This window comes from Lynx rufus, unplaced genomic scaffold (genome assembly GCF_022079265.1).
Source record: "Lynx rufus isolate CCGP_SWC_20201006 ecotype Redwood Valley unplaced genomic scaffold, mLynRuf1.p SCAF_2, whole genome shotgun sequence".
Classification (NCBI taxonomy): Eukaryota; Metazoa; Chordata; class Mammalia; order Carnivora; family Felidae; genus Lynx; species Lynx rufus.
This window is the reverse complement of record NW_025814834.1, coordinates 104,586,495-104,597,673: the sequence shown is the minus strand read 5'-3', so window position 1 is coordinate 104,597,673 and position 11,179 is coordinate 104,586,495. Positions and strand designations below refer to the sequence as shown.

General features: G+C 57.7%; 1 protein-coding gene across 1 annotated transcript in view; it reads right to left on the bottom strand.

The window, feature by feature from the left end:
• Positions 1–724: 724 nt before the first annotated feature.
• The window catches only part of GLI2 (GLI family zinc finger 2), a 186,813-nt gene continuing 176,358 nt past the window's right edge, over positions 725–11,179 (bottom strand). The window contains exons 10-13 of the mRNA XM_047085819.1: positions 7,836–8,000; positions 6,313–6,594; positions 4,400–4,736; positions 725–3,144 (exon numbers count right to left, since the gene is read on the bottom strand). Coding sequence (XP_046941775.1) covers positions 725–3,144; positions 4,400–4,736; positions 6,313–6,594; positions 7,836–8,000 — 3,204 coding nt within the window. The remainder of the gene's footprint in view (positions 3,145–4,399; positions 4,737–6,312; positions 6,595–7,835; positions 8,001–11,179) is intronic.

Genomic DNA, 11,179 nt, shown 5'->3' with positions numbered 1-11,179 from the left:
GGCTTGCCCCAAGCACTACAATTTTTCTTTTTTTCTGGCAATACTTCCATTCTTTAGTCATTCGTATACACTTGAACAGCCTGCCCGTCGCAAACTTGGCTTTGCGGGGTAGAGATGCCAGCTCTACCAGACCTGGAATCAGGACGTGCTTCCAAATCATCCAGGTAAAAATCTGTTTTCTTCCTCTGTGGCACAGGGATGCGAGAGGCCTCAAGAAGTAAGCTTCGTAGAAGAATTCCAGTGGGCCAGGAATTCCTTTACCTTGCAGGTACGGGAACGAGAAACTTCTCTTCCTGGATTAGAATATCCAGTATGGCTTTCGGATTCAAACCCAAATGTGGTTCCCTCTACCCTCTTTCCTCATGTAGTTGGAAAGCCTTTGGCCAGTGTAATCCCTCATTAGCCAAATGACAGAGGTGAAGAAGCCAGAACAATTTGGTCCTATAAACACCAAAGGCTGGGAAGCACTGTGCAAACGAGTTTTTCACTCCTGCCTTGCCTTTCTTGTTGAGACTTTTTAAAGTGTTCTGAAAAGCCATCCCGAAGACGACCAGACAGGTTGCACACGAAGCTGCCCTTAAAGCATTTGTGGTCCGGACCGGCCATTGGCAAAACTCCCTCAGACCTATTTAATACTTTTTTTTTGGAAAAAGACAAACTAGAACTCCCGTGCTCTGGGAAATGAAGGTTCCTCCGACTCCACGGAGCGCCAGGGGCTGGGAACTTAGGTCATCATGTTCAGGAACTTGCTCTCCTCTGCCAGGCTGGTGAGCATGGAGCTCATGTCCCCAACCGCCATGTTGCTGATGCCCGTGGGGATGGAGGGCAGAGTCAGGGAGTTCCGGGGAGTGGTGAGGCAGGAGGAGTTCTGGGAGAGGCTGTGGAGGAGGCTGGGACTCAGGGTGCCTGAGAGCAAGCTCGAGTGATCGCCCTCATCCATGATGGCATCAAAATCAATCTGGGGAGCCTCCAGTAGCTGGGAGTCCACAGTGCTGGACACGTGGTTGACCCCTGGAGAGGGCAAGGGCTGGGGCTGGACGCTGTCGGGGCAGGCCTGTGGCGGCGGTGGCTGGGGCCGCATGACCTGGCAGCCTGCGTGGTTCTCCAGGCCTCCGTTCTGTTCATACATGTGGATCTGGCCGTAGTAGTACAGCATGCTGTGGTCCGGGACCCCGCCCGTGTCCTGCGGGGGGGGCTGGGGAGGCCGGGACACCACGCCGCCCATTGCTCCCTTGGGCGCATCTGCCATCTCCTGATGGGCCGACACAGCAGCCATGGCGTGGCCGGTGGCTCTGGCGTAGGCCAGCTGCACCCCGGCACGCACCCCCCGGTGGCAGCCGGCGGGGCTGGGCTCGGCGGGAGGCCGGGGTTGAACTAGGCCAAAGCTGGATCCGGCTACCCCCGCGGTGCCCTGCTGGGGCTCCATGAAGCCAGGCTGCTGGGCAGGTAGAAGGTTGGGGCCCTGGCGGTAGCTCTCCTGGCTTATGGGGTTCGCCAGGTGATGGCTCTGCTGTGGGTAGCTCTGGGTGGAGTGAAGCGGAGGCATCCCGGCCAGGGCTGAATTGGTGATTCCGAGTTCCCTGCGGCTGCTGCCCATCATGCTGGCTTCGGGAGCGATTTCCATTTGCTGGGGGAGCCCCAAGTGGACTGGCTTGGCTGCCATGTTGTTACAGGACGGGGGGTACTGGTTCAAGGTCCCACCCATGGCACTGGGACTCAGCTGGGGGTGGGCCTGGCCGTAATTGGTGTGGGGGCTCACGGTGGTGGTCATATTGGAACACTGACCACCTGTCCCTGGCTGCCGCAGCTGCTGCATGTAATTTATCCTAGGCACCGAGGGGCCTCCCCCGCAGGGCTGAAAGTGTCCCTGCCCGCTGTCCAGGGCTCCCGGGCTCAGCTGCAGGCCTTGTGGACTATAGCCCGGGTACTGGCCGAAGGCCGGCTTCTGCTGCACCACAGCCAGGTTGCCCTGCGAAAAGGGTGAAGGCTTCGCCTGGCTGGCCAGGGCGTCCATGGTGCCGGAGCTCACCTCATTCCACTGCACAGGCATGTTGTTTTTGTTCAGGCTGGAGGGGGCCCCGTAGCCCAGCTGGCAGCCTCCCAGCACAGGGGCGGAGGGGCCCACGTTGGAGTCCGCAGCCACCATCCTGCGGGGGCCGTGCAGCCCCGGGCTGGGCAGTTTGGGGTTCTCAGAGAAGCAGGTGCTTTCGGGGAGATAGGCCTGTGAGGGGCTGTCGTCCAGGGCACCGCCCGCGTGCGCCTTGATGTACTGTACCACGTCGTCCGGCAGCACGAGGTCGTCCTCGGGCAGCATGAGGCCCACCTCGGGCCCGGCGCTGTCCGCCCCCACCGCCAAGGCCTCCGTGGCCACGTGCTCGCTGATGCTGGGCGGCCGCGGCGAGTAGGCGCCTCGGGCCAGGCCGCCGTCGGCGCTGGCGTGGCCGGGCAGGCGGAGACCTCGCCTGTCGGCGCAGGGCGGCAGCGGGGCCGGGTTCACGTCGTGGGCGCTGTGGAAGCGCTGCACCCGCGGCGCAGCCAGGGCGTCGGGTCGCCTCACCGGGTCGCTGGCCCGCCGCGCCCCGCCGCCCGGCGCCTCGTGGGGGAAGGCGGGCGCGGGCCCTGCGTGGCCGTGCGCCGGCCCGTCGCTGCCCCGCCGCGGCCCCAGCGGGCGCGCACAGGGGCCGGGCGGCGCCAGCCTGGTCCGGAGGCCCGCGCGCTCCAGGCCGGGCAGCGGGGTGGGCGGCGGCCCGCCGGTGGCCGCGGCGTACTTGGCGCGCAGGCTGTACTGCTGCGCGGGCGTGAGGCTGAGCGGCCCCGAGCCGCCGCCGCTGCACTGGCTGGCCTCGCTGGAGCGCCGCGACGCGTCGGTGGAGATCGGGTCGTAGGAGTCGGCGGAGCTGGCGTTGTGCGGGCGGCCGGCGCCCAGGGGCGAGGCCTCGCTGGAGCGGCGGCTGGAGAAGTAGGGGGAGATGCCGGAGGAGCGGCGGCTCACGGTGTAGGCGGAGCTGACCGTGCTGGTGGAGCTGTCGCGGCGCTCCTGCAGGTGGCTCAGCATGGTCACCTCGCCCGCGGACAGCTCGGACAGCCGCGGGTTGGGCAGCAGCCCGCTCGGCCCGCCGCCGCCGAGGTTTTCCAGGATGGAGCCTGCGGGAAAGGAGAGCGGTCAGTGCCCAGGGAGGCGGGGGTGGGGGTGGGGGCGCGGGGCCTCTCCTGCTTTGCCCCAGCCGAGTGTGCCCGGCCACACAGCAGGCGCTCAACCAATAAGGCTGGATTGGGATCTTAGCTACTACTGGCTGGGTGGCCCTGGATTCTGATGTCTGATCCTTAGTTTCTCCACCTGTAGACAGAACGTGCCTCTCCATAGGAGGAGGTTATTGAGAGGAGTGTGTGTGTGTGTGTGTGTGTATGTGTGTGTGTGTGGGGGGGGGGGAGCCCAGAGGGCCCTGGCCACAGCCTGGCTGCACCTTCACCTTCTGTGTTTGGGTGTAGCCACGTGGGCTCCCTAGGGGCTGGGTTTACTGGGCAGGCTGCTTAGCCAGCCCCCTGAGATCCACACCCATGGAAGACAGCAAAGGCCCCAGAGCGCGCAGGGAGAAGTGTGTGGTGACGCAGGCCCAATGACAGCTGATGTCACAGGGAGCTCTGAGCCTTGAACGGCCTGACACTCCTGTAGGGATCAGTCACCGGATGGGGGCCACCCCAGGAAGGGGTGACCTTGGGTAAGGCAGCTGTCTGCCACCCAGGCGATTTCTGTATGAGGCTGACAGTTGAAGGCCTTTCACCAGCAGGTCCCTCAACAGCTGGGGCAACAAATCCTCCTTGCAAGCAAAAGCTGGCGCCTCTCAGTGTCCACCACACTGGCTGTCCGTCCCTGGGAGGGCACACTGCCTGGCACAGAGTCAGTGCTCAGGAAATGCCCCCGAAGACGCTTTGCACGTCAGAGCCTGGTCAATGCCTCCTGAGGCTGTCTTCTCCATGAAGTCCTCTGTGCTCTTCCTCAGCTGACCTGCTGTCTCCCTCCTCTGCACAGCTCCACCCTGAGCTCTGTCGTCGCTTCCTGGCTCCTTCCCCGTCAAGTGTGCATCTCATGGCATGGCCCTCCGACCATAGGCTCCTTCTGACCACAGGGACTGGGGGTGTATTGCTCTCCTCCTTAGAGCCTTGGCCGTGGTGCTCTCGGCAGATGCATGGCCCGGGCTGTCTCAGCTCTGCCGTTGGTCTGTTTAGGGCACTTTCACCTCTCTGAGCCTCACCTTCCTCATCTGTGCAATGGGCTGCTAAAAGCCATCCTATTGTGGGCATCCGGTGCCATGGCAGGTGGCATTCGATGGTTAACCTAGTGGGTGCTCGCCCCAGGCTCTCCCCTGCCCCTACCCACGCACCCGGGGCCTCCACTCACCACTTCCCGGGAGGGGAGGCAGCTTGGTGTTCCGGGTGTGTGGAGCCGGCCCGGCCCAGGAGCAGGAATCCTTCAGTGACTTGAGCTTCTCCTTCTTGAGCTGCTCGAACCGGTGCATGGCGGTCATGTGTTTGCGCAGCTGCAGGCCACCAGCAGAGGGAGCGGCCAGGGCTGAGGCGTTGGCCCCCGGGGGCGTGTCATCCAGAGCTGTCAGGTCTCCCAGGCTCCCGGGCCCAGTCCCCGGCATCTCCACGCCGCTGTCGTTGTTGGGGGCACTGCCCAGGGGAGAGGGCTCGCTGCTGCAGGACGACTGGGCCCCGGGGCTGGACTGACACAGCTATAGGGGCGTGGCGAGAGGGCACAGGCTCAGAGGGTGCGAGAGCCCGCCGGGCCCTTACACACCCGGGAAGGAAGCTGCCACGTGGAGGAGCTTCCAAGCATCATTCTGTTTGGCCACCTCACTTCTCTGAACCTCAGCTTCCCCAGCTGTAAGATGGACCTGTGCTGCCTCTGGGACAGGGTCAGTGGCTGGACGGCAAGCATCCGGTTCGCAGAAGGCACCAGTAATGGACAGCTCCCTGTTCCCCTGCCTCGTGCTCCTCTGTTCTCCTAGCCAGCGTCCGGGCCAGACCTCTGCATGTGGGGCTTTCAACGTATGGGCACTTGGAAGCTGTCCCCCACAGAGGCTGCCACGGCTGCATGAAGATGACCTCAAGGGGGGTACTTAATGTGCCCAACGACAGGGAGGTGCCGTATGATGTAGCAAGGAACGGCGGAGGCCCGCTGACCTGCTGCTTTCTCAATAGGCCAGACGCAGGTTGTTGGAAAGGGCAAGGAAGACCAGGGAAGGTGGACCTCCTGGATCCAGGCCCTTGCCTGAACGGCCACCCCAAACTAGCCGATGCGGAGTGGGGCAGAGAGCTCATGGCCCACGTGTACAATGCAGGACTCCATAGAGCCTGAGCTACCTTCACTGGGACTTGGGATCTGAGCCCGGCCGAGGCTCACTTCAGATGTAGCACCTCTGGGCTCATTCCTAGGCCAACAGCCCCCAAATTCCAGATTTTTCCTTGGGAAGCTACAGTGCTCCCTTCTGCCCACAGCACGACCCACACTTTTCATGTTGGCATTCAAGATCCATTGTCAGCTGGTCCCTCCCTCCTCTGTGGCCTGAACTCACACCCCCACTCGGCCCTGTCCCTCCTGGAGGGTGGGCCCCACGGTTTGCTCCTATACCTGCCAGCTTGACTCCTGCTGCCAGCCGCTATCTGTCCCCAGGGTTCCACCTGCATTGCTTGGTGTCTACCTGTCCAAACCCACCTTGCCAGGCTCCTGAGGGGCCTGGACCGACAAGTCAGTCCATGCCTAGGCATCAGCCCTGGACAAGCACCCCAGCCCGCCCGCATCGCGCCAGCCCGCCCGCACCCCCACCGGGCTTCTCTGCTCACCTCAGTACCGTCTATCCTTAGGGGAGGTACAGTCGAGAAAAAGAGGTGGAGACAAAGAACAGGTGGTTAGAACAAAAGGAGTGGAGGCCACGGGGGCAAGGACGCAGAGACAGGACAGAAGGGAGGGGACCGACCATGGCGCAAATGGTGCCGGTCGGCAAGGCAGACCCCAGGAACCGCCCGCAGAATGACCACTTGGGGGGCAGGCATCCCCGCTGCCCGTGGCCCTGCCCAGCAGCATGGGACATGGCACAAGACAGGTTCTACGAGAGGCCCAAGGTAGTCAAGGGAGGAAAAGTTGAGCTGGAGAGACGAGGATGTACGTCATCGCGCACTTAGAGCGGGGGACCCCGACGCAGACCCCACGCGGCAGCTGGGGCTCTGGGCCCTCGTGCTGCTGGGCCGGACCTCCTGGGGGTGGGTCGGAGGCATGGACTGGGGCCTCCACTGCCCAGCTCTGCTTACCCCGGAGCTCTCGGTCTTGATGGCTTTGATGTGCAGGCAGTCTTCCACGGCCTGGCTGGTGCTGCTGGCCTCGACACTCTCCTCCGAGCCCCGGCCTCCGGGCTCGGCACTGGCCTCGTGGTCCCCGTTCTCCTTGAGCAGCGGGGTGCGGAGGTGCACGTCGTTACGCTGCTTCTTGGTGACGTGAGCATCTGGGCCGTGTACCGTCTTCACATGCTTCCGGAGAGAGCTGGGGTCCGTGTATCGCTTGGTGCAGCCTGGGATCTTGCAGATGTAGGGTTTCTGGGAAGAGAAGAAGGAGGCCTGTGTTATGCATGGGACGTAAAGACAGACTGTGAGAGGGAGCGCTCCCCAGTCTCCCGAAGCCATGTCACGTCCTTCGGCAGAGCCCGGCCGGCAGTCGGAAGGTGCTCGAGCTAATCTACAGCCAGTGTGCCCGGAGGGAGCCACGCCAGCCCCGGGCCTGCAGGAGTGTGGCCCCACTGGTCTCATCTGCCATCTTTTCATGCGGGTAAGCACATGGTTGAGGAAGCCCTCATCACTAGCTAGGGACCCAGATCAGAGACAACGGAAGGAGTGGGGTCACAGAGCGTGGTGGGACTGCTGCCTCCCCTGTCATCAGGGCACTGGGATGTTTTCGTGTTGCTCTGTTACACCTGTGAGACAGCATTTAACACCCCAGTTTTTCTGGTGAGGAAAGTCAGGTTCACAGAGGCAAAGAAACGGGCTCGAAGTCACTTAGGAACAGGACGAAAACCCAGGGTTTTTGAACCTCAGTCCTGAGCTCACACACACACGCACACCTACATACCCCACACCCGCGTGTAGACACTCCCCTATACCCACATGCACACGTTCACACGTGCTCACACATGTCCGTGCAGACTCACACTCAAATACACACGCACACACATATGCACATGTACATAAACATCCACACGCACACACATCCTACAAATCCACGTCCACAAAAGACCCACATAACACACACACACACACACGCACACACCCCTCGCCGAGGCGAGCTGTTGTCTGCAGAGGCCCTACGGGGTTTAGATTCCTTTGGGAATTCCTCTGATTTCTTGCAAGCGTTGGAGGAAATCCCTTTGGGGTCCAAAATGTATCTAAGCTTTTAGAAATGTTCCTTCCCGAGTCTACCTGAGCAAAAGCAGTTGGGTGGCTGGGCTCGGACTGGGAGGCAGTACGGCAGACTGCTCTCCCTGGGCTCTCTCAGCCCTGCCAGGGGCTCTGGCTAGCTGGGGAGACAAAGGCCGCCCTGTGCCCCATCCGTAGGGGGCTGACAGCTACGGCAGGTCAGACGGCATTAGCCGCGACAGCACGTCGGTGCAAGCTGCCCAGGGGCCTGCCGACGTGTGCTGAGCTCAGACTGCAGGTCGGGGAGGAGGGGAGGGGCATCAGGCACCTGGCCACCTGATGGCCTACAGAAGTCTAGAAGGCACGCATCTACTTGAGTGTCAGCGGGGCCCCACGCACACGTGCCATGCACACCCTGGCCGGCGTACCTCGTTGGAGTGGGTGCGGTTCTGGTGCTTGGCGCGGTCTGAGGCGTTGGAGAAGGCCTTGTTGCAACCCTCGTGCTCACACACATATGGTTTCTCCCCAGTGTGGGACCGCAGGTGCGTCTTCAGGTTCTCCAGGCGGGAGTAGGCCTTTGAGCAGCCCTCGAACTGGGAAGAGGTGGGCTGGGTCAGCGAGGGGTGCCCCAGATCCACCGTAGGGCTGGCCCACTGCCTCCTCCCCAGGCCCCCTCATCTGCTGTACCCCCCCCCCCCGGGGCACCCAGGAGTACGCATTTTAACAGAAATGTCCACCTTGCTTTCAGATTCTAAAATGACATCGGGCCACTGTAGAAAACTCGGAAAAGATGGAAAAGTGCAAAAAGAGGAAGGAAAGGACATGCCCGAGGACAACCACTGCCAACATGGAAATAAGTCTCTTTCTGGGACTTTGTGGCTCATCCCCGGTTTTTGTTTTTAAGTTTATTTATTTATTTTGAGAGAGAGAGTGAGAGAGAGTGAGAGAATGGGGGAGGGGAGGAAGAAAGAGAGAATCGGAAACAGATTCCACACTGTCAGCACAGAGTCCAGTGAGGGGCTCCAACTCACTAACTGTGAGATCATGACCCGAGCAGAAGTCAAGAGTTGGATGTTTAACCAACTGAGCCACCCAGGCGTCCCCATCCCCATGTTTTTATTTATTTATTTATTTATTTATTTATTTATTATTATTTTTATTTTGAGAGAGAGAGACAGAGAGAATGGGAGAGGGTCAGAGAGAAAGAATCCCAAGCAGGTTCTGTGATGTCAGCGCAGAGCCCAGTGCAGGGCTCAGTCTCACGAACCATGAGATTATGACCTGAGCCGAAATTGAGTTGAATGCTTAACTGACTGAGCCACCCAGGCAGCCCTTATCCCCACGTTTTAAAGCCAAACTGGGAACATATCAAGTATTTAGTTACATACTCCATTTGTTAAAATCAACGACACATGGTGAGAATCATCCCATATCATTAAAAACTCTTCGGAAATGTTATTTTAAACTGTTTCCAGGGGCACCAAAGCTCTAACCCCTGGTCAGAACTTTGGTGTGCATTAAAATGTGCTGAGAATGAAATCCAGTTTTCTCCGTGTCCTTGAGTGAGCTGGCCGCCCTCACACTTGCTATGGCCATGCTGGTCCCCATTCAGTTCCTTGACCCCACCAAGTTCTTCCCAGCATGGGGCCTTTGCACACACTGTCCCCCTCTGGCTGCAACCTCACCCCGGCCCTGGCCTGGCTCACTCCCTCTCAATCTCTTAGGTCATTTCCTCTGAGAGCATTTCTCTGATATTCTTTTTTTTTTTTTTTAATTTTTTTTCAACGTTTATTTATTTTTGGGACAGAGAGAGACAGAGCATGAACGGGGGAGGGGCAGAGACAGAGGGAAACACAGAATCGGAAACAGGCTCCAGGCTCTGAGCCATCAGCCCAGAGCCCGACGCGGGGCTCGAACCCACGGACCGCGAGATCGTGACCTGGCTGAAGTCGGACGCCTAACCGACTGCGCCACTCAGGCGCCCTTGATATTCTTAATCGTAACACTACCGTTTTCCCTTTATACTGCCTACCACAATTTATAATTATCTTCACCATTTTATTATCTGGCCTTCCCACCAGGATGCAAGCTGGAAGAGAGGAGGTATCATCTAGATCTTGCTTATTTTTGTGTTCCTAGTATTTAGTGTCTATGAAAAAATCCATTTTCGGCACTCAAGAAACATTAAAAAAATTTTTTTGTACCTGTTTATTCATCTTTGAGAGACAGAGAGCGACAGAGCATGAGCAGGGAAGAGGCGGAGAGAGAGACACACAGAATCGGAAGCAGGCTCCAGGTTCTGAGGTGTCAGCACAGAGCCCGACGCGGGGCTCGAACTCATGAACTGCAAGATCATGACCCGAGCCGAAGTCGAACGCTCAACTGACTGAACCACCCAGGCGCCCCAAGAAACATTTTTGAAAAGGAAGGAAGGAGGGAGCACGAGAGTGTGACTGAGACGGAGGGAGGGAGGGAAGGAGGAAGGAGGGACGGATCATCGTGGGGGTTCTGCACCTATTCCCAAGATACTGCACCCAAGATACTGCATAGGCATCTACTGTGCCTATGAAAACTGCCCTCAGCATGACACGGAAACCCCAGCAGGAACTGTCACACGCTTCACATCCTTGCCTTTATTCCTTACCAGTCTGACTGAGTACATTGGGCTCCAAATGCCTTTGATCTGTTTCTACAACTCACAGCTCGTACCACAGGGCTATGGCGTGCTACCACCTAGCATGTTACGAAAACAACTTGCCGCAAAGGGCCGGGAAGAGCAAAAATAATTTTGCAAAAGGAGGACAAATCTGGAGGACTGACACTTCCCAATGTCGAAATTCACTGCATTACTATCATAAGGGTAGACGGAGGGATCAACGTCATAGAAGAAACGAGAGTTTAGAAATAAACTCATATGTTAGCATCAGGTGATTTTCGACAAAGGGCCATTCAATGGGGAAAGAAGAGTGTCTTCAACAAACGGGATCAGGACAACTGGACAGCCACGTGCAAAAAGAATGAAGCTGGACCCCTACCTCATACCATATACCCAGACTCAAAATACATTAAAGACCTAAAGGGTAGAGGTTCCCTATAAAACTATATACAGATTTATATAAATAAGACTATGCATTTATAAACAATAAAACTCACAGAAGAAAACATAGGGGTAAATCTTTGTGACCTTGGATTAGGCAATGGTTTCTTTGATATGACACCAAAAGCTCAAGCAGTTAAAAAAGTGGACTTCATCAAAATTAAAAACTTTGGTGCTTCAAAGGAAACGATCAAGAAAATGAAAAGAAAAACCCCCAGGGGGAGAAAATGCTGACAAATCCTATATCTGATGAGGGTTTAGAACTACTACAACTCAACAGTAGAGACAAATAAACCAGCTTGAAAATGGGCAAAATATGTGAGCAGACATTTCTCCAGAGATGATATACAAATGATCACTAAGCACATGAAGAGACGCTCAACATCATCAATCATTAAGGAAATGCTAATCAAAACCACAGTGAGATGCCCTTTCACATCCGCCAAGATGACTGTCATTAAAAGACAGGTTAGCAAGTGTTGGGAACGACGTGAAGAAATCAGCACCTTCACATATTGCTGGTGGGAATGTAAAACAGCGCAGCCTTTTTGGAAATGGGTCTGGCTGGTACTCTAGGTACATACACAAGAGAATTAAAAACACAGGTCCGCACAAAAACATGTACACTAACGTTCGTAGTTGTACTTGTGCTAACAGCCGAAAAGTGAAAACACT